The sequence below is a fragment of the Anneissia japonica genome, unplaced genomic scaffold (genome assembly GCF_011630105.1).
Source record: "Anneissia japonica isolate Jap-2015-1 unplaced genomic scaffold, ASM1163010v1 scaffold288091_len1417266_cov198, whole genome shotgun sequence".
Classification (NCBI taxonomy): domain Eukaryota; kingdom Metazoa; phylum Echinodermata; class Crinoidea; order Comatulida; family Comatulidae; genus Anneissia; species Anneissia japonica.
In genome coordinates, this window is record NW_022684833.1 from 633,056 (window position 1) to 654,295 (window position 21,240).

The following is a 21,240-nucleotide window of genomic DNA, read 5'->3' on the forward strand; positions in this document are numbered from 1 at the left end:
CTCAACTTTCTTTCGTCCAGCCTTTGATGACCCCATAATCACCTTAATCAGTCGTGATTTCTGAATCATATTTAGTGGGTATAAACTTCAGGTCATGGGTAAATGTTATGTACATTATATTTTTGTGCGCGCGTATAACGCGAGCGTTCGCGTGCGTCAAAATTAATATATGCTTTGTATCATATCTTTTTTTAAATCAGTTATAGCTCCTTAGGATGAAAGGTGACCCCTAATTTTTATTACATATTCTGAAAGCACATGAGCTATAGATGTGATTTTATATATCATAATAGCTGATCGGACATTGTGACGTCATCATATTGCCATCTGAATTTAAACACAAGAAAAAATTTATATTTCTTTTTTCAAAACGTTGATGACGTCATATCATCTTAACCATTCGTCATTTCTGAATAATATTAAATGGGCTTATACTTCAGGTCAAGGTGTAATGTTAGGTATCTTACTTTGTTGTTTGCGCGTCTTAACGTGCGCGTACGCTTGCGTCAAATATTACATATGCTTAAAATTATGCCTATTTATAATCAAATATAGCTCCTTAGGATGAAAGGTGACCCCCAATTTTTATTACATATTCTAAAAGCACATGAGTTTTAGATATGATTTTATATATCATAATAGCAGATCGGACATTGTGACGTCACCATATTGCCATCCTGAAGTAAAAATAACTGAATTTTTATATGATAAATACTATGAATGATCATTACTCCTTCACCAACAGGCGTTTGTCAATGAAAGTTGATACATATATATCTCATATCAAAAGACAACAGTGACATTAAGATGCGCACGTGCATCATGACGTGCGCGTACACATGAGTAAATCTTTTAAAATGCTCAAAATTCTTTTTTAACAAACTAAATTAGCATATTTTGCCATTATCAGCATTTAATTATTGTTCAATCCGCCACGCGCACACTTCCTCGTGGGTCAAAGTACGGCGGATCACCTAACTCGTCCTCAGTGACGAGTTCAAATCTAGTTATGTCTTGTAACAAGCAACCACATTGTTTTCCTATTCCTTCTCTTACTGTATATGACTGTCCCACCGTTTCCAATAATATTCCTACCATACCCAATTAAATACCAAATGCTCCATTATGGACTGCCACACCACCTTGAAAGGGATGCTTGGTCTACCAGCTGCTATAGTATAACCAAACATGAAATTATCTTTATAAGAGATTATTATATGGGTGAAATGGCTAGAATGCCAAAGGTTCTATGGGCAATGCTCTCTGGAACCCTCAAACCATATCTTCTAGAATCATAGGTCCTCAATTGGCTCCATCAGCAGAACACTACTGAATCCAACCCTGGAAACAATGATTAGACTAATCCTAGATCCGAAACAGCTGCATAAAGTAAGGTAGTGCCAGTAAAGATACAACTTTGATATTAGTTATACACCATATCAACACTTAGGTAAAAAGAAGAGACATACATATACATATATACATTTGAGCTAAAAACACCAATAGGTACTTAAAATACAAACAAAAGAAAACATTTAATCTTCTGTAGATTCAAAACATGTTGGTACATAGTATCTAAATCAATAAAAAAGGTAAAATTAAATTTTAAAAATTGAAATATACTAGCAAAAAATGAAAATAATACCAATGAAATCATTTGTGTAACATTTACATATAAATATATTAGGTATATAATATTAATGTATATAGTATTTTCCAGGAAAATAAAAAATCACTTACATTATAAGTATGATTACAGCTAGCAGCGTCCAACCAATTGGCTTAAAGGTCATGTTTTTGTTACCAAGATGAAATGTCTGGACTAGACAATTAAGATCAGATGAAAACTCTCGTATTGAAAGATGCAAAGGACCAAGAAATTCTGAGAAACTGAAAGCATTAAAACATATTAATTATGTGGAAATATGACAAAAGCAATAAAGTCAATTACAATTATACATTTTGTTTTGATTTTTTGTTGTTGAAATAAACACAGAAATATAAAGTTTACAAAAATAAAAAAATAATGTTTTAACAAACTTTAATATATGGAGGTGAGAAAACAAAACAAACTTTCATCCATCTGTCCATCCATCCACACATTTATTCGTTCATTCATTTCACATATTATAATTGGGTAAACTTTTATGCTGGTCTTATACCAAGGGGTGTGCGTATGTTTTAAAAATACCAGAAGCTTGAATATTGAGTAAATTTCAATATGTGGCAAAGACCAGCCAAACCATTCACTCATCACAAAAATAGACTTTTATTTATTAATACAGGATTAAACAAAAAATGAGAGCTATAAAGTGGTAAAAGTATCATTTAAATCCAACATTTTGTTACGACGTTACAGGAGTTTGAACATACAGCTGTTTAAAGAACAATATTTGAGAAATCAGCCTTCAAAGTTAATGATTTTGAGCATTTCTTAAGCAGAAATCATACCAAATCATCAAAAATTATTGTTTTAACATTAGAAATGGGAAAATAACAGCATAGCATGATGTATTGATATATAAAGTTTAGTTTAGTGCAATAAAATAGATTTCCAAAATGTTGACATTCCAGCATGTTTTGGCCATTATCTCTGAAACAGGACTTGTGACAAGTGACTGGTTTGGCTTGTCTTTGCCACATATGTTAAGTATTTACTTCAATACTGTAAAATAAATTCAGTTTAATTATACTTTCTCCATTACAAGTGACTTACGCTCTGTTCAATCTGTCCAACAGGATTTTCCGCCGAATGGACATCTGGGACTGAGAATCCACATACGGCATTGCGATGGGTTTGTCATCAGTAACGTTCTGTTAAAGTATTATACAAAATCATGCAATACTAAAATAATTAGGATTGGGAGTCTTGTAATCTTTGTGAGAATTGCTTGTATAGCGCTTGATGCCAAAAGGGTTTCTAAGTGCTTTACATAATACAGTACTACCCCTGGTCATTGGATCAAGCACATACTCAGCTCCCAGGTGAGATCAACGCATTTTGTGTTTGAACCAGGGTTGCCATTTGGCCTTTCTGACAGCCAGATTCCTCAAATATGGCCGTATAAAAATTCGCCTGGCCGTAACGTATAAAAAGTTACAGCCAAACTATATTTGGCCGAATTTACAAAAGGTTAACTCTTTTTTTAATACATTGCGGCCAATACATTAATTTATTATTGCCCACTTAAACTGTTAAGCACTGTGTGACTGCTTTAATAATAATAATAATGATGATGATTATGGTGGTAATGATGATGATGATGATGATGATGATGGTAATAATAATAATATTAAATTTTATAATATTTTATTATTATTAATATAATAATAATAATAATAATAATAATTGCCCGAAAAAGAATAAATAACAAATAGTACCACATGCATATACCGTAGGCCAATAAGCAAGACTGCATAAATCGACTCTACTAGTATTAAGCAGGTGTTAAATATTGCGTCCATACTGACCAAAGTACAGTTTCGCAGGCATAGAAGTCTCGTACCATTACCATATCCGGAGCACACATATGCAACCATGGCTTCCAAATGGAAAGGGCGGTATGTTATTGGCCGGAAATATAACAAATCATGGGAAGAGAAATACATGTGGGTAGACCAGGCCTCTGATGGGACTGAGAATGCTTTTTGCAAATGTCAAATGTTGCTCCTAAAATATCTTGTTTAGCAGACCACGAAAAGTCTAAGGGGCATATGAGCACAGTAGCTGCATCAGCTAATTGTAGAGCACTGCATATGGTCATTTAAAGAAGGCAGCAAAATGAAGACGTCAAGCGTGCAGAGTTACAGATTGCCGTGTCTATATGTTGCCATTGTTCAACTTTAAGTATAGATCATATTGGAGAGATTATCAAAAGGAACGGCAAGGGAAGTGTTCCCGGCACTAGTGCAGTAAATTTATTTCTCAAGTGGTTGCCTCAACGCTTAAAGAGGAACTTCGGTTAGATGCAAATGGAAAGCATTTCTCTGTACTTATCGATGAAGCGACAGACGTGGCCTCGGATAAACACATTTGTGTTGTTCTATGATACTTTTGCGATGCCAGTTTAAAAGTTGTCACCGAATTCTGCAGTCTTCAACTAATTATTGGGGCAACAGGATGTGAGCTTTTTGCAAAACTGAACGAGATCATAAGATATTTTGGTTTACAATGATCTGATTGTGTCAGATGTGACCTATTCCGCATGATGGACCCCAATGATGAAAGAAAGGGAAATCCTCTTCCATTTCAGACACATTCATGAACACGTTGGCTGGTAGGAGGTAAAGTGCTATATACTATCTTAGTAAACTGGTAGGAACTACAGTAAAAGCCCATTATTCTGTCAATGTCCAAACAGCAGACGCATCTTTCAGATATGAAGCAAGAGAAATACTGGGCATGCTATCAGATCCGGTTAACCTGATATATATATTTTCACTTTGAGTCACCTATCTTCACAGAATTTGAAAGAGTAAACTTGTTGCTTCAATCAACAGATGCTGACACAGGGGGTCTGAAAAACGAGTTAGTCCTACACCACAGAAGTCTACAAGGAAGAACCCTTAAGAACAGGGAACAATTGCCTCTGGATCTGGATTGATTATGCTGCCAAATTTATAGAGTTAAATGTGTTCCCTGACAACCAACAATGCTCTGCTGCTTCTTGGGACAAGGCACACAAGATACGAGTACGTTGTGCCAGTCTTTTAACTGAGGCCTTAAATGAGGTAGAAAAGAGGTTACCCGGATCCGTAGAAATGTTTAAAGGACTGAGTGCCTTTGCTCCTCGAAAAGTGGTAAGTCAGTTTGATCGAGTATCCTTTGATGACCTACCGCTTCCTCATCTAAGAGCTGCAAAGGGTGATGTAATCCAGGAGCAGTCCAGAAGACTTGCTCACGTGCCTTGGACGGAGAAGTTTAGTGGCAGGATTCCAAAACATTCTGCATCATTTTGGGCTGGAATTATCAAGTTCAAGAATGCCATGGGTCCACTACTACTCCAATGAGCAATGCTGTAGTTGAGCGAGTATTTTCAACTGTGACAAATGTGAAGACGAAGACCTGAAACCGACTTGGAGCTGAAATGCATGATGTGATTATTCGCATCCGATCACACCTCAAATTTAAAGGAAAGTGTTGCAGAGACTTCAAAGGCGCTCCTTATATGTTGGAGGTGTTTATCTCGAGATGTTTGTATGAGAATCACGAAGGGGATGATGCTGATAGCGATATCTATTTATTGTCTTAAGTCCCGCAACAGAAGCGAATTTAGATAAAAGTTATATTTCCAGCATTACAGTTTTCATAGCTTTGTATTATCCATCACTGGTTTGATCCTAAATGTAATTTTCATTCTAAATGTAATTTCAATTCTTATTAAAGAGAGTAAATACAGATGAATATTCGATAACAGGCCCTTTAAATTATTGATAATGATGAACTACAGTATAATTAGTTACGTTATTTATAAATAAAAAATAAGCTTACAATCTCTAAGATGAGCTAAATGAGATCAATCTTATGTGATTTCAAATAGGCGTATATTCTAACAAATAAAGAGTGTAATTTAATAATGCTGTATCTGGGCATTTAACTTGTGGTGATTAATTTATAAGAACAATAAACAATAAAAGATTAATGTTAATTTCTGTCTTTTTGATTTCTTCCATTTCAAACAAATAACTACTGATTGCCAGGTAATGTCTTGTATTTTAAATGATTACTGTATCCACTATTATATTATCTACAGTGCTCCCACTGCCGATATCTGATTAGAATCTGGCCGAATTTTAGACAATATCAAAAAAAAAAATTGGGCCGTGAGATGGCGTGTTTGGCCGTAAAGACTATCTGGCAACCCTGGTTTGGACCTACCAGGTACCCACTTGTAGTCCTGGGTGGAGAGAGACAACCGTAGGTATAAGTATCTTGCCTAGGACACAAGTTAAATGTACAGCAAGGGATTGAACCTTGGACCTTCAGGTTGAGAAGCAGAACCTCAATCGCTGCCCCAAACTGAAAGGGGGTGTGGGTGCTCCTTTTTTCCACCGATGTATCTGCCTGTAGGATCACCAGCTGTCTTGATCTGTGTGTACATTGAGATTAAGTAGGCAAATTAATTTCTTTGCTTTGCTAAATTTCTCAATAATGGAATGACTTCAAATCAACTACCTGTCATGCATTCCTCAAGACGCACAGGGCTTAGATCAGGTTTTCTCAACACTCTACTTAAGAATTGTCCACCACCAGTCAACTCACACACAACTTCACATCGACAGACATCTTCTTATGTCATCACATTACTGGAATAAATTTCCACGCAACATTCACATTTCAGCCTCCATTACAATATCTAAAAGAATGTTGTTGTTGTTGTTGTTGTTGTTTATTGTTTCCTTGTGATTAGGAATTGACTAGGACTAGATGCCAATCAAGCATTTGCGAACACTGTCCTGCGGGCCTTGCACCTTAAATTGCTGGTGAATGGTGTGGTGGTGTTTGATTTCATCTGCATTGTTTTATTTTTTTTTCACTTTCTGGTTTTCTTCTATTAGATGTATTTCATCACCACAGTATATTAGTTAAAAAATACCAAAAAAAGCAAAAAGCGCTCTGATATTCAAGTAATAGCAATATATAAATGATACAATGTATGTATGTTTACCTCTTTCACATCCTTCTTATTTTTGCCTGCCAGTTGCTTTGACTCTTCACCATAGAATAAGCTCTCTACTCTTAACCTATAGGCTTCTTCCTCCATTGCCTGCATTTTCTGCTCAGTGAGTGATCCCACCTTTTGACTTTCCATTCTTGTTGACTCTGAAACCCCTCTCTTTCTATCTTCAACATTTCCTGTGGTTTCTACAGGATTCACATCATTACCTTGATTTGTGCTTTCCATAGTTTTAGTTGCTGTGCCACTGGGTTTGTTTGAATCATAATGTTCATAGCAACTTTTGTTGAGGAACTCTAATGTTCTTTTTGTTCTCCACTCTTTTAGAGATTCTGTTATTGGTTGAAGTATGTTCAAAATTTTAGGTTCCTGATTTTTTGCTTTTAAATCTTCATGATGTATATTTTTATTATGCTTTTCTTGCACAGTTTTAATCGTATCAGTTTTAGTTGCAATTTTGGAATCAACATTTCTCACATCTTTGGTTTCCTCTATCATTTCATCTTTAGAAACCGTATTTTCATCCTCCTCATCTTCATCTAGTTTTTCATTATCTTTTCCAAGTTCTTCAAAATGCTCATTTTCATCGCGGAAAAAATTCAATGACATAATATCATCGCTCACTTCAGCTTGGTCCGGTTTGCTCTCATCCATGCCGGACACATACTCCATACTAGCTGGACCAATCCCATCTACAAGAATGACTTCCTCTCCAGAACCAGCCTGCCCAGGTAAGCTAGTGTTACTCAATTCCACAGAACCCAGGAGTTTTATGAGGTTTGGTCTATATAATAAAAAGAAACATTTAATTTGACATCTTAAAAAATGTTTTATTAACAGCATGCAACTGAGACCGAAGATGCCCATAATGTTTGCCTAAAGATACATTATATATTTTAGAAAGTAACCTTTTATGGTAATGAACATGAACTTTTTATCATCGTCGCCACCACTCAAATCACTGTTGTGTCGTCATCATTGTCATTGTTATGCTCTTAACTTCCATTACAAAATAAATGCCCTACATTTTACACAAATTAATTTCTATCTAAAAATATTAATAATTTTAAAATTATACAATGGAAACTAAGAAATATATAATTTTTACAACATGGTTTGCCCGGATAGGTCAACCAGGATTTTTTTTTATTAATGAACCACCTATCACTGTGTTTTTCTATAACAATCAAACTAATTCCCTAATGATATGTCATTAGAAACAATTCTAGTTATAAAAGTAAGAAGATGAACTCACTCGTCTTTATCTCTCATCCATAAAGGAACAGAAGAGATTTGTGCTGCATAATACTTCGATGACTTGTAACATGTATTACTGCAAAAACACTAGACGTCAAAAAAAAAACCATGTGGGTTAAGAATGTCTGTAGAGAACAGAAGAAAGGCATGTGGTCCCCTTGAAACAAAGTATAATGTTAACATACTGCAAGTGTAAACATTTGATAAAGAAAAGTGAAAGGAAGATGGGAAGATACAGTAGATAGACATAGACATAGATCTCTTTATTCATCATGAGTTTAAAATGAAAATTATTTTCCTTGGCAGGACAAAAAAACATCAAGAATGAATTTAAAACTAGACCACAAGCAAAAAATACATCAGGAATATACAATAACAACTAAAAAGATGATGACAAAACTGTACAACAAACAAAAATCCTAACTTAACATTGCTGAAATAATAAAAAATACAACGCAAAGTATACATATAATTCTTCTTTTTTTTAAGGAGAGGAAAAGGAGGCGTATCTCATAAAGTAAATACAGCATACTTTTTAGATAATTGCATATTATATCATAAGAAATATTAACAATAATTATAATTGATTGAATTTATTCAATGCTCAACATGCACAAACAATATAAAAATGATTTGAGAACAAGAAAAGTAAAAATTAATGAGCATCAGGAACACCCATTAGGATAATACAATCTGATAATGCAATCTGATATCTTATATAATTTCAGTATACTTCAACTTAGCATCAAGGGCACATCCAGTGGTAAAGATTACATACAATCTATCGACCAGTGATGGTGCCATGTTGGAAAAGTTTGAACGCGTCTGGGAAGAGGTCAATCATTTTGTTGGGCAACATTGCTCTGTAAATTCAATTTTACAGTCTGAGAGAGTCTTCTCCAAATGTTGAACAGCCAAACTCACAATATACACTTACCTTTCTGTCTGTTATGTCATACACTTTGTTAGATTTCATAGATATGTGGTATTTTTGCTTTGGTGGAGGTCCTAAAGTTTTGTCACATGTGGGATAACCACACTGCTTAGCTATCGCTCGCTCCTCAACAACATCTTTGTAATGATCAGGCAGGATGAATCTGGACTGTAAAAAATAAACCCAAAAAATTAAACATTTGAATGGTACAATCTGGAAATTAGATGTCAACTCTGGCTGATTGGTTCACCCTCTCAAAAAAAAATTGCTGAAATAAATTATTATTTTAAATTAATTAATTGAATTAAATGTAATAAATTGAATACATTGACTAAATTAATTAAATAATTGAATTGAATAAATTAAATTAATTCAAACAAATTTAACAGATTAAATATATTTTTTTTAAATCCAGTCTGAACAGTGTAAGTAACATTTTCCTTGGTCAAACTACCCAAGTTACACAGTAAGTTCAACTGAGTAAGTGTTGCTCAGAAGAATAACCAAACTGTTTTTCTCATCCATAATACATATGCGAGAGGACTTGTTTCACCACCAGAGCAACAGCGGAGTGCACCATCTGAACCAGCCCTAATATTATGGCTGTAGATTGCAGGGCCCCTGCCTCACCAACTCAGCCAATCGACTTGCCTAAAACTAAGATTGGCATTCAATGTTAATATTTGACACTGAATTAATTACTTACACAATCAATTAAAAATTGCTCATCTTGATTGTCTAAAAGTCTTTCTACAATTTTATGAGCTTTTTCCTCAAGCTCTAACTTCTGACGAAGTTCTTCTCTGATAGCTTCTCTTCTGCAATTAATAGTTTAAAGATGATTAAAACAAATGTTTTACAAATTTAGTAAAAATTCATAAATTGTAATTTATAACTAATTTTAGTGTCCATGCAAAGCATCAGTATTCAATTCAATCGCTGCATAGAGTACCACAGTTGTGTCGTCACAACACCAGGTGGCTCCCTCTGGACGTTGGTTACCGTTCATTACGCCTGAATGACTTCGTAATCCTAATCGTTTAGAATAGGCTTTCTGGAATAGGCATTTTAAAACCTAACAATTTACCATCAAAATGTACTAAAATAACAAAAAGCTTGCATGATATTAGTTATCGAACACACATTTAATCATCAATTAACATTTACAAAGAAAAATTAAGATACAACTTATTAATAATTACGTTAGAAATTGGGATCAAAGGTTTGTCAGTGGAGAAAATGGCGTTGGTTGAACGCATTTTGTGTCGCCGATAGCAACAGAGTAGTATCACGTGGTATGGTGACGCGACACTGTAGTACTCTATAAAGTCACCATGGGCTATTATCTGTTATTAGTATTAAACAAAAAAAGATACAAAGGGTAAGAAAATATATAAACCCAACAATTGTACAGAAAATGTATTACTGTAGTTAAATGTATTACTGTAGTTAAATGTATTACTGTAGTTATGCAACTGCTGGCTAGGAACATAATTTCACATTCAAATTCTCAAATCATTAACATTTGAAATACATTGTTTGAAGGTTTACATGGCGAAGTAATAATGTATTAAATGCTTTGGGGTACACTATGTAGATAGTTCTAAAAAGAACTGTTGTTTTTGTTGAGAATGTCAACATTTCAATTGTGTCGCTTCAATCATTTCAAAAATACAATATCTACTTGGTGTACCGCAAGCATTTAATGTTTTAAAGATACAAAGCAAGCAATTCCAAATTAATATTTAATATAAAATAGCTTATTGGGTATATAAAAAAGAAAGTAACCTTTTTTGTTCTTCTTGCTCTATTGCTTCAATTGTTGATCTAGCTGGCCCTGCCATATTATTCTTGCCTTCTCACAAAATCATCTGAAAAAAAGCCTTGTTATGAAGTTATTTAATACAAATTTTACCAGTCAAGAATTTTATCAAATTCTCCCCAATTTACAAAAAAAGAACAAAAAAATTCAGCTAATAGTTGCTTTTTTGTTTCGTAAATGGCCTTCTGAGCATTCTTGACACCTGTAATGATCACTGTTAAATGCTATCAATGAAATACATGCATGTAAGAAAATTTAGATTTTCAACATTTCGGGAGAGGGGGTATCCTTTACCAGTGTACCTCTAGTCTCCCAAATTTTGAGTTCCAGGGGTTGGAACGTCTGATACAACAACAATTAGAAATTTCTTTAGGACCTAGTGTAAACATACATAAATGAAATTAACCAAACAGTCTTTAACGATCATAATGAAAATACAATTACAAAAAAAAAACAACACAAAAAAACTATCTTAGTCTCCACTTCATTAGTTGGAAAACTGACATAAATACAAGTGTCATGTTGTTTGCCTTTCCAACAGTATCACTTTTCAGTCAATATGCATATTTATAATGTTTAGCCTAAAGTATGTATTATCAGTACTAAAGTATAGTAAAGTAAAGTCATAAAATGAATCAAATTTCCACCCTCACTTAGAGTACTGATCTCTAGCCTGGTGTCCCTCACCCAAAAACGAAATCAACGAAGTGGAAATCGTTCAATCCCGGGCAGCCAGACTTGTGCTAACCACTATGATTGCGCAACATTGATGATAAATTAACTTCACTGGCAAAGTTTGAAAAAAGGCAACAAGACGCTAGCCTCAGTCTCTTGTTCAAAATCAGTTATCAGCTCAACAACATCCCTACAGAATTGCCTACTCAAAATGAAACCTTCTCAAACAAGACAATATCATGCACGTACTGTAAGTTCTAACCATTGCCATGCTCTGTATCATCACTCATTCTTTCCATGCACCATTTGTTGGTGCATGAAGGTTCTTCCATGTTTGGTGGAATAATCTCTCCTGAGACAGAGCCCTCATTGAACAATCCTTCCAGGAGTTCAAGAGGTCCCTTCAAAAACTTAAGTCAAGTTTTACTCACACCAAGCTTATTTTTCTTACACGTTTTTGTTTCTTTTTATGTCATTTCCGATGCCCATGTCATGTGCACTAAAAGTTTTTATTCCTCAATGTCAGGTCCCAACTGCGGAATACGAGTGGTCAACTTAAACGAATTGACTGCAGAAAACAATAAAAAATGTGTTCTATACATTGCTTCGAGGCCAATGGCCAAAACTTGTCCGCGGCCGTATTTGCCTGCAGGCAGCCGAATATGTCTGCAGCCGATTATACACTGCTCGGCTCTAGACTATAGGCTGTGTAGGGCCAAAAGATAGGCCGCTAGCTACTTCTACTGAATTCCCTTCTACTACTAGGCTCTACAAAGTACTAGCTACTATAGATAGGGCCTGCACCTGCCTAGCTAGGCTAGGCCCTCCTCTACGTACAACTAGCTAGAGCCTACTTGAGTCCTTCTCGCCCACCTAGACTACGTGTAGCCCCCTGCCCTAGCCAGGCCCTACGCTTGGCCTAGGCTCCCCCCCCCCCCCCCCCCCCCCACCCCGGCTAGGTAAGGTAGGGCCCAAGGCCTAGAGAGAGCCAGTCAACAAGTAAGGTAGAGTCTGAGCAGGAGCCAAGACCTAGCTCCCTAACCAATGTTATCATTTCAATCTCCAGAATGCATTAATAATTACTAGGCCTAGGCCTATGCGTAGTAGATATGCTGTGCAGTTTACCATACTGTGACGGAGTGAGTGTATAATAAGGAAAGAGAAAATGACGAGAAATATATTTTTCTTTGGTCGATCATTTGTTTACCGGCAATGGTCAAAATGTGCTTATGTGCCTAAAGCCTTGCAATCAAGATGAGTATATTCGTATGAATAACGTCGTGTGTTAAATTAAACTACATCATTCTGATCTTAAGCATTTAGAAAACTATGGTGGCGCTATTAATCAAAGCTGAAAAGTCGTCCACATGCTATTTTCGAATGAGAGGCTACACTTGTACGAACAACAAAACGCATGTCGGTCCTCCCTCATTTTCATTCTCTCATGAATAGAAGACCACTTTCAGGACTGGTGCTTCCATGGTCTTTACCAGCTTTGGTCTCTATTTAGAATAATAAAGATGAAACACATATTTGTTAATTTGGAACCCGGCAGAAAGTGTTTTTTAATTGGAAGTGGTCTTTAATACTGGGGTCTTTAAGAGCTGATTTGAGTGAAACAATGTTAGCTTAATTGACCTAAGAACGAGTTACAATGGAACTAAGCTAATTTGTAACTATAATAATCAAATAGATTCTAGTTTAATGTTGTGTTTATGGCTCCAAAGTCTTTAAATAAAAATAATTAATTAAATAGTATTTTGAGATGTATTTGTTGATAAAATAAAACAAAATTGATATTCCCTTAATAGGGGTCCGGTGTTTTAAATGGGAAATCATTGCCAACATAAGCAAAAACTTTAAGGTCATCATTTAAAATATTGTTCTATATTCGGAATATCATCAGGAAGGAACTTTTTACCTGAAAACCTAAAAAATAAAAAAATAAAAACTCATGTTGATTAGCAACTTCATTATGAAACCACTGTTGTGCATGTAATAATCATAAAAGCCTCAAACGAAAGTAGCTCCCGAATGTTCTTCTCATCAAACTGTTACAGTTACCGATATCAAAGTTTGTTTGGCTTCTTTTGATAAAATAGGCCTATTATAACGGGCCTTACAGGCCTATTTTAACGCAGCCAGAATGTTAAAATCCAGGTAATTAATTATATTTATAGATGATGGACCAACAAATTTAGACAACTTTCATGTGCAAAATGGATAAAAATAAAGATCACTTTTTAAAATTTGTGAACAAAAAATCGAAAAAAAACCAAATTTTTTTTAAAAACGCCGCCCCTATTTTTCCGTGAGCTAGGGGCGGGCGCTGGAGGGAAACAAACAATTTTTTACTCCTTATTTTTATTCGTTATTCTTTAAAAAAAAAAAAAAAAAAAAAAATTCAGATAATTTTTCTGTTTTAATATAATTAATTTGTTAATATTAAATCTAGTCTAAATTGTCATCTCTTATACTGTTGTCTTCTATTGTATGTACTAATAAATAACTAAATAAATAATAAAATAATGCTGAGCCTTGTGAGGTGCCACTGCACGTATCTGTTGATTTTTTTTTTTTTTAAGTACTGTCTTCCTTTTCAGTGTGTGTGCTGGGGCTCCATGATCAATACGACTCGCTTGTGAATATCATTCGTACTACAGTAGTAGGAATCGCCCAGTTGGTATCCGCAATAGTGGTTCGATTTCATCCGCTCGACCTGATACACGCTCGACTGCCATCCGCTCGAATAGATATTCGCTCGTACCACGTAGAATTAGGTAGGCCTAGGCTCCTTTTTTTGTGTTTGAGTGAACGCATGAAAGCCCGGCAATGAACGCTGTTAAAAGCCCGTACGGGCTGCATTGGCAGTCCACGTCGACAGAAAATATCGACGTATTGGATGAAAGTCGACCGAGTAATTTTGGTACTGAGTTGAGTGAATCTGAGGGTATTTCGTGTACCCATTTTGAAGAACCGCAAAGTGATTGGAACACAGGTAGTTCCGGGAATATCAATGCTGAAAATTTACAAGAATTAGACAGTAATAATGAATTAATAGAAACAAATATTATCGACAATTTTTCTGCGAGTGTTGGAACAGAGATGGCGAGGAAGAGGCATGTTCAAGGCCCATCTGGATCGAAGAAAACTGAGGATACTTCCGTAAATCTGTCTCTTATACACATCTAATAAAACGCATGAGGATTTCTTTGGGATGAGGGATTTCATAACCTGTTGATCAGTCAATGGAATCCAGATATCAGTATGGATATAATCTGTCTCTTATACACATCAGATGTGTATAAGAGACAGGGCCTATTTTAACGCAGCCAGAATGTTAAAATCCAGGTAATTAATTATATTTATAGATGATGGACCAACAAATTTAGACAACTTTCATGTGCAAAATGGATAAAAATAAAGATCATTTTTTTCAAAATTTGTGAACAAAAAATCGAAAAAAACCCAAATTTTTTTTTAAACGCCGCCCCTATTTTTCCGTGAGCTAGGGGCGGGCGCTGGAGGGAAACCAACAATTTTTTACTCCTTATTTTTATTCGTTATTCTTAAAAAAAAAAAAAAAAAAAAAAATTCAGATAATTTTTCTGTTTTAATATAATTAATTTGTTAATATTAAATCTAGTCTAAATTGTCATCTCTTATACTGTTGTCAACTATTGTATGTACTAATAAATAACTAAATAAATAATAAAATAATGCTGAGCCTTGTGAGGTGCCACTGCACGTATCTGTTGATTTTTTTTTTTTTTTTAAGTACTGTCTTCCTTTTCAGTGTGTGTGCTGGGGCTCCATGATCGATACGACTCGCTTGTGAATATCATTCGTACTACAGTAGTAGGAAACGCCCAGTTGGTATCCGCAATAGTGGTTCGATTTCATCCGCTCGACCTGATACACGCTCGACTGCCATCCGCTCGAATAGATATTCGCTCGTACCACGTAGAATTAGGTAGGCCTAGGCTCCTTTTTTTGTGTTTGAGTGAACGCATGAAAGCCCGGCAATGAACGCTGTTAAAAGCCCGTACGGGCTGCATTGGCAGTCCACGTCGACAGAAAATATCGACGTATTGGATGAAAGTCGACCGAGTAATTTTGGTACTGAGTTGAGTGAATCTGAGGGTATTTCGTGTACCCATTTTGAAGAACCGCAAAGTGATTGGAACACAGGTAGTTCCGGGAATATCAATGCTGAAAATTTACAAGAATTAGACAGTAATAATGAATTAATAGAAACAAATATTATCGACAATTTTTCTGCGAGTGTTGGAACAGAGATGGCGAGGAAGAGGCATGTTCAAGGCCCATCTGGATCGAAGAAAACTGAGGATACTTCCGTAAATAACGTAAATAATGGCTGTATAAACGAGGGTGGTATTTCGCAACACAGGTCATCGAAACAGAAGGGCACCTTGTCAGCCAAGTCAAACATCCGATCATTGATCTTCGTAGTTCTTATCTTGGGCATACTGTCGATAGTGTTTTACACGTGGTACACATATCAGCTTGCTGCTATGGTATCAACTCCATTGAATGTGCCAAAGGTTATTGGCAATAGTAAAAATAATAACAAACATATGTTGGGATCTCAAAAAGGCAGTAATGATAGATTTTGGGGAACGTATCGCCCTGGAGTCTATTTTGGCATGCGGACAAGAAGCCCAAATTCATTGGTTACTGGCTTGATGTGGTTCAAACAATTTGCAACCAGAAAAAATTTTGCTGTTCGACACAGTTGCGAACATTCGGATGAATTACCTAAATATGGGTGGCTGATGCATGATGGTGTTAATTTTGGAGTGCAAGAAATTGTTGAGAAAGAATTCACATTAATGACAGAATTTGTAAAGCGTCCCGGTGGCGACCATGGAGGTGATTGGTCTGTGAGGATATCCGGAAAGAACACTGTAAGACTTCGTCATAAACCAGTCCCATAAATAATTAAATACTACCCAGGCAAACATTGTATTGTAGTTAGACGAGACTTTTTTCTACCTTGTTTCGCGAACTTTTCTTTTTAAAGATCGTCAGAGAAGAGCGGAAAAAAATAATAAATAAAATGTTGTTTTCTTATTTAGCAAATAGTTTTGCCATAAACATCCAGATGGAGGAGAAAATAAAATAAAATTTTATTGATGAATGTAAATAGTGTAGTAATGGGATGGTTATGGTTTAAATTTTATATAATTAATATGAAGAAATATTTACATATCTTATTTTTGGAGATTTCGAGGCAGCGGCGGGCACAATAAAAATAAAGAAAAACTTTTTTTTTTCTGAAATTTCTATTTTCTTAGTGGCGGTGGGTGTGCTAATTGGCCAAAAATAAAATTGTATTTTTATTCCAAATAATCATTATTGGCTGGCGGTGGGTTCGCTAAACAAGGTTTATAAAAAGAGTCTCCCGTTATGTCAGGAAATGGCACAAAATTGCACGTTGCAGCAACATTAGTAGTAGGGAGCTTTCGTTTGCACGACGACGGGAGGACATAGAACGTAATGATGTCACAAAAAGTCATCTGTGAATGCAAGAATCTTGAGTTCTCCCAGTCGCGTTGAATCTAGGACAAAATTTGGCCAAGTTTATGTATGCAGAGAACGTAGGATGCAACCCCCCTCCCACACCATATATAAGACAAATGGAGAAAAAAGGAATTATGTTTCTGAAAGTGCGATTTTTGGCCATAATCATAATAATTTTTACCATGCATGGTGGGATGAGGTGGTCTTGACCCTCTATCTGTGAAAGTTTCTCTCTGGTGGGTCCTCTATTTCGATTTCCTGGATCTACCACTGCACTGGCTTTCTAAAGTGCCAGATTAATGAAAATGTTATGGCTATGTTAATGATTGATACATTCTGTGCTTTCTAAATTTCAGACAAGGAAGAGTAATGCATCAGTGGTCTCTGTCTTATTTTATGCGGCATTAGATGGGGACGGCAGTATGCAGTACAAGACTAACGGTGGCAGTTATCTGCAAGAAATCCATGGTGTTACCAATGAGCTCGGGCAATTTTCCCTGAAGTTTTTGAATTCAAAAAGCACTATATCAACCCATTTTTTAAGTACATACTCACCTAGTATACATGTATTAAAAGATGTTGTGACAAGGACTGGTCTTCGTTCATATCCATTTAAAGGTGGCAAACAAATTATTGGACTTGTGGGAGACGTGCTTGAAAAAAATCAGGTGACAGATTTCAAACCAAATTTTATGGTGCATCAGGTTACGCTTCCTTTACCTTTTGAAGTAGAAGTTGTCTTTGAATCGGCAAGTTTCATCCAGAGACCTAATCAGCTCTCAGGCTCTGTATTCAGTCAAGAATTAATAAGATATCGAACCAAGTATGATCAAGATTTTGATACAAAATTTGGATTGGTTAAAAAAGGTTATAGTTTGAAGGAGATGAAAATCTCAAAAGCCATACTCAGCAACCTGATTGGTGGGATTGGATACTTTTATGGGAGTTCAATTGTGAAGTCTCGATACACTGGAAAGCCGGTTGATTATTGGGAAAGTGCTTTGTACACAGCTGTGCCATCTCGCTCTTTCTTTCCAAGAGGATTTCTTTGGGATGAGGGATTTCATAACCTGTTGATCAGTCAATGGAATCCAGATATCAGTATGGATATAATCGGTCATTGGCTGGACTTGATGAATATTGAAGGATGGATTCCACGTGAACAGATTTTAGGTGAAGAAGCACGCAGTAAAGTACCGGATGAATTTGTTGTGCAAAATAATGAGAATGCCAACCCTCCAACACTTTTTCTGTCCATTCAGTCAATCCTAAGAACTATTGATTCTAAAGCAGAATCAAGTAGGCAATTTATTTCAAGAATATATCCTCGTTTAAAAGTTTGGTACAACTGGTACAATACTACACAGTCTGGGCCAGTTAAATCTTCTTATCGTTGGAGGGGCAGAGATCCAACAACAGACCGAGAATTGAATCCAAAGACTTTGACATCTGGACTCGATGATTTTCCACGGGCATCACATCCCTCCAATAGCGAAAGGCACATTGACTTGCGATGCTGGATGGCTCTTGCATCTGGAATAATGGCTGATCTTGCAAAAGAGGTAGGAGACCCAAGTACAGAGTATAAAGCTACTTATGATTTGCTGACTGACAATGCTCTTTTAGACAAACTTCATTGGTCCCCATCTAAGAAGATGTACAGTGATTTTGGCAATCATACTAAGGCAGTTTTCCTTCAAAGAACACAACCGCCACCTCCACCAAAGCCGCAGCCTGGTAAAAGGATTCCACCGCCTCCAAAAATGCCTAAGGTTCGAATAGTAAAGGGGACACCGCCAAAAGAAATGTTTGTAGATACTCTTGGTTATGTTAGCTTATTTCCGTTCTTACTTCAGGTACTTAAACCAGACTCTGATAAGTTAGGAAAGGTACTGATGGATATTAAAGATCCTAATCTTCTTTGGACCAAATATGGTCTAAGATCCCTGTCAAAATCTGACCCATTGTACATGAAGTACAACACAGAACATGATCCACCATATTGGCGAGGAACTATCTGGATTAACATGAACTTTTTAGCTGTACGTGCTCTCTATCACTATAGTAATACAGAAGGTCCCCACAGTGATGCAGCCTGGCAACTTTACCAGGAGCTTAGACAGAATTTGATTACTAATATTCTGAAGCAATATGACATGTCAGGATATGTGTGGGAACACTACAGTGATGTAAATGGCAAAGGTCAAGGGACACATCCATTTACTGGCTGGACTTCTTTGGTTGTCTTGATGATGGCAGAGCGATACTAAAATTTCAGTTTCTGTTAAATTCCATTCTAATACACTACTACTACTACTACTACTATTTCTTTTTCTATGAAATGAAATAGATTTTAAGGCATTTTTCAGTCCAATTTGTTGTTTTTTTTGTTTTTTTTTGTTTTTGTTTTTTTTCGCATTCAATAACAACGCAAAAGGCACCCTCAATTAATTTTTACCTCAAACAATCCCATTTTTAGAGTAAAATAATATTTTTATTTAATTCTCCACCTAGATGCTTTTGGTAGAACCGTTTTGCGGAATAGCGGGTGGTAGGAAATGGGGGTTTTTTTTTCGCTGTCTCTGAAAATGCTTCAAAAATAAAGTTCACAAAACAAGGTATAAGGAATCATTGTCTATATTAATGAAAAAATAATATTTTTTACATTTTAACCTCTTACATTTATTTTGTCCTTTAAAAGGAAATTCTTTGCCCGCAATATATATCAAATTGTTAAAATACTGTAGTAAAACTTTGAAGTATGGAAGCTGTAAAAATTACCTTTGTACTGGTATTTGAAAAATGCTAGGCACAGTGCTGTAATGCAATTTCATGCTGCACTTAAATGGTGACAGAATTGTATTACAAGAAGTTGTCAGCTGAAAAAAGTGTTCAGTTTCAGATTGAAACAAATTTTGCTTTTTAATATTTTATTTATAAAATTAGAAAGTAATGATTGAAATGAAATTTCTTCTCCCTTCATTTAAATGTCAATTAATTCAGGTCATATTGTACTACTGTATTGCTTATTTAGAGCTTTCATCAAATAAAATGTAATTTGTAAATTCTTATTTATTTTATGTATTTATTTCATTGTTAAAGTGCTTTTAGCGGCACTGCACTAATGTCTCAAGTGGATCACAAAAAATAAAATCACTAAATTTAAATTAATTACAGATTCATTGAGATGGGTTTAAATTTGTTTTGGAAGTTTATATTTTGCTTCACCAAGGTATTTGATTTATTACTAAGTACATGTACATTAACGTGATTAATAATTAATACTGTGTGTTACGTATTATGATGGCCACAATTCTTTTCAAGCATTTAAATATTACCAATAGATGTTTTTCTTTCTATGACATTATTAGTTATTTTTATTCTAAGTCATTCAGTAAAGTTTTAGTGTTAACTGATATAGAATGTTTAACTTATTCTGGGAATTACAAACTTGATAATTGTGTGTTGAACCAAAATGCAGCTAGTATATTCAAATAAAATGTAATTATAAGTGTATATAGCATTTTTGTAGCAAAGGCTAATGCCCACTGGATGCTGTAATGTAACACATTAACAGAAAATGAATTAGAATGAATTATAATGAATAGTAGCATTCTCTATGTCTGAACGATACAAAGCAGAGTGTATACAGTAAGTTGTAGTTTTGTACAGAACAGGGCCAGATCCAGAATTCTTTTAACGAAGGGGCACCAATTCCTTATTATAGGCATAGATGTAATATAATTATACAGATGTACGTATCCAATAAAGGTGTGATTCGTGTTCACTATATGCTGTTACAAAATATTGGATTGTATAATTGCATCCAGTAAAGATTGGTCATTAAACTTATCAAATATTCATGAAGTCATTATTATTCTGTATATAATTGCTAATTTTCAAAATCATTGTAAATAAATGCTGTGATTAATATTAATACTTTGCATTGCACTTACCCTGTGCAATATTCATTGTCAATTGCTCCATGCAGGTCTTAGGACCCCTGTCTAGTCTGGGGCTAGACTGCACAAGCTAATGTGCTATTTAGTTCTGATTTATTCATTAGGCCAAATAAAAAAAATTATTGTGTTGGCCACGCCCAACCGACCAATAATGCTCGAAATTGAGAGTCGGCATTTAAAAAAATTTTTTTTTAATGAGCTGTAAAGGCTGGAATAAGCCTATCTTGCGACAGTAGGCAATGCGACAGTGTTGTGCGATCGCTTTACTCTTCAGTATAGATTTTAAAATGGTCTTTGTTGTATTTTTGTGTATTTTCTACTTTTTAGGCATAAACAGTTTTTGGTAAAAAAAAATTTTTTTTTTTTAAC

General features: G+C 35.3%; 2 protein-coding genes across 6 annotated transcripts in view; one reads left to right on the top strand and one right to left on the bottom strand.

The window, feature by feature from the left end:
* LOC117107685 (putative RNA polymerase II subunit B1 CTD phosphatase rpap2) overlaps nt 1-12,644 on the bottom strand; it is a 51,574-nt gene extending 38,930 nt beyond the window's left edge. Inside the window, exons 1-8 of one of the 4 annotated variants that reach the window (XM_033249426.1) lie at nt 12,573-12,644; nt 10,657-10,739; nt 9,575-9,686; nt 8,872-9,036; nt 7,933-8,021; nt 6,669-7,461; nt 2,717-2,814; nt 1,741-1,890 (exon numbers count right to left, since the gene is read on the bottom strand). In XM_033249426.1, the coding sequence (XP_033105317.1) occupies nt 1,741-1,890; nt 2,717-2,814; nt 6,669-7,461; nt 7,933-8,021; nt 8,872-9,036; nt 9,575-9,686; nt 10,657-10,712 (1,463 nt within the window). In that variant the 5' untranslated portion in view covers nt 10,713-10,739; nt 12,573-12,644. Of the gene's footprint in view, nt 1-1,740; nt 1,891-2,716; nt 2,815-6,668; nt 7,462-7,932; nt 8,022-8,871; nt 9,037-9,574; nt 9,687-10,656; nt 10,740-11,796; nt 11,886-12,454 lie in introns of those variants that run through there. The other 3 variants (XM_033249418.1, XM_033249434.1, XM_033249439.1) reach the window with 3 other exon arrangements.
* A 1,221-nt stretch (nt 12,645-13,865) lies between these two features.
* Nucleotides 13,866-20,320, top strand: LOC117107715 (mannosyl-oligosaccharide glucosidase-like). 2 transcript variants are annotated; one of them, XM_033249459.1, is made up of 3 exons: nt 13,866-14,536; nt 15,730-16,293; nt 17,266-20,320. In XM_033249459.1, exons 1-3 carry the CDS (start codon nt 14,198-14,200, stop codon nt 19,177-19,179), a joined length of 2,817 nt encoding a protein of 938 aa, XP_033105350.1. In that variant the 5' UTR covers nt 13,866-14,197; the 3' UTR covers nt 19,180-20,320. The 2 variants fall into 2 exon arrangements, with proteins under 2 accessions (XP_033105350.1, XP_033105341.1); XM_033249450.1 differs by lacking the exon at nt 13,866-14,536 and having other exon boundaries at nt 15,127-16,293.
* The last annotated feature ends 920 nt before the right edge of the window (nt 20,321-21,240 follow it).

Bases quoted from the DNA above. Each gene is read 5' to 3' on its own strand.
- LOC117107715 (XM_033249459.1), top strand. From the start codon at position 14,198: ATGAACGCTGTTAAAAGCCCGTACGGGCTGCATTGGCAGTCCACGTCG. The intron at 14,537-15,729 runs CTGTCTCTTATA...ACTTCCGTAAAT, and splicing joins CTGAGGATACTTCCGTAAAT to AACGTAAATAATGGCTGTAT. The intron at 16,294-17,265 runs GTAAGACTTCGT...TCTAAATTTCAG, and splicing joins GGATATCCGGAAAGAACACT to ACAAGGAAGAGTAATGCATC.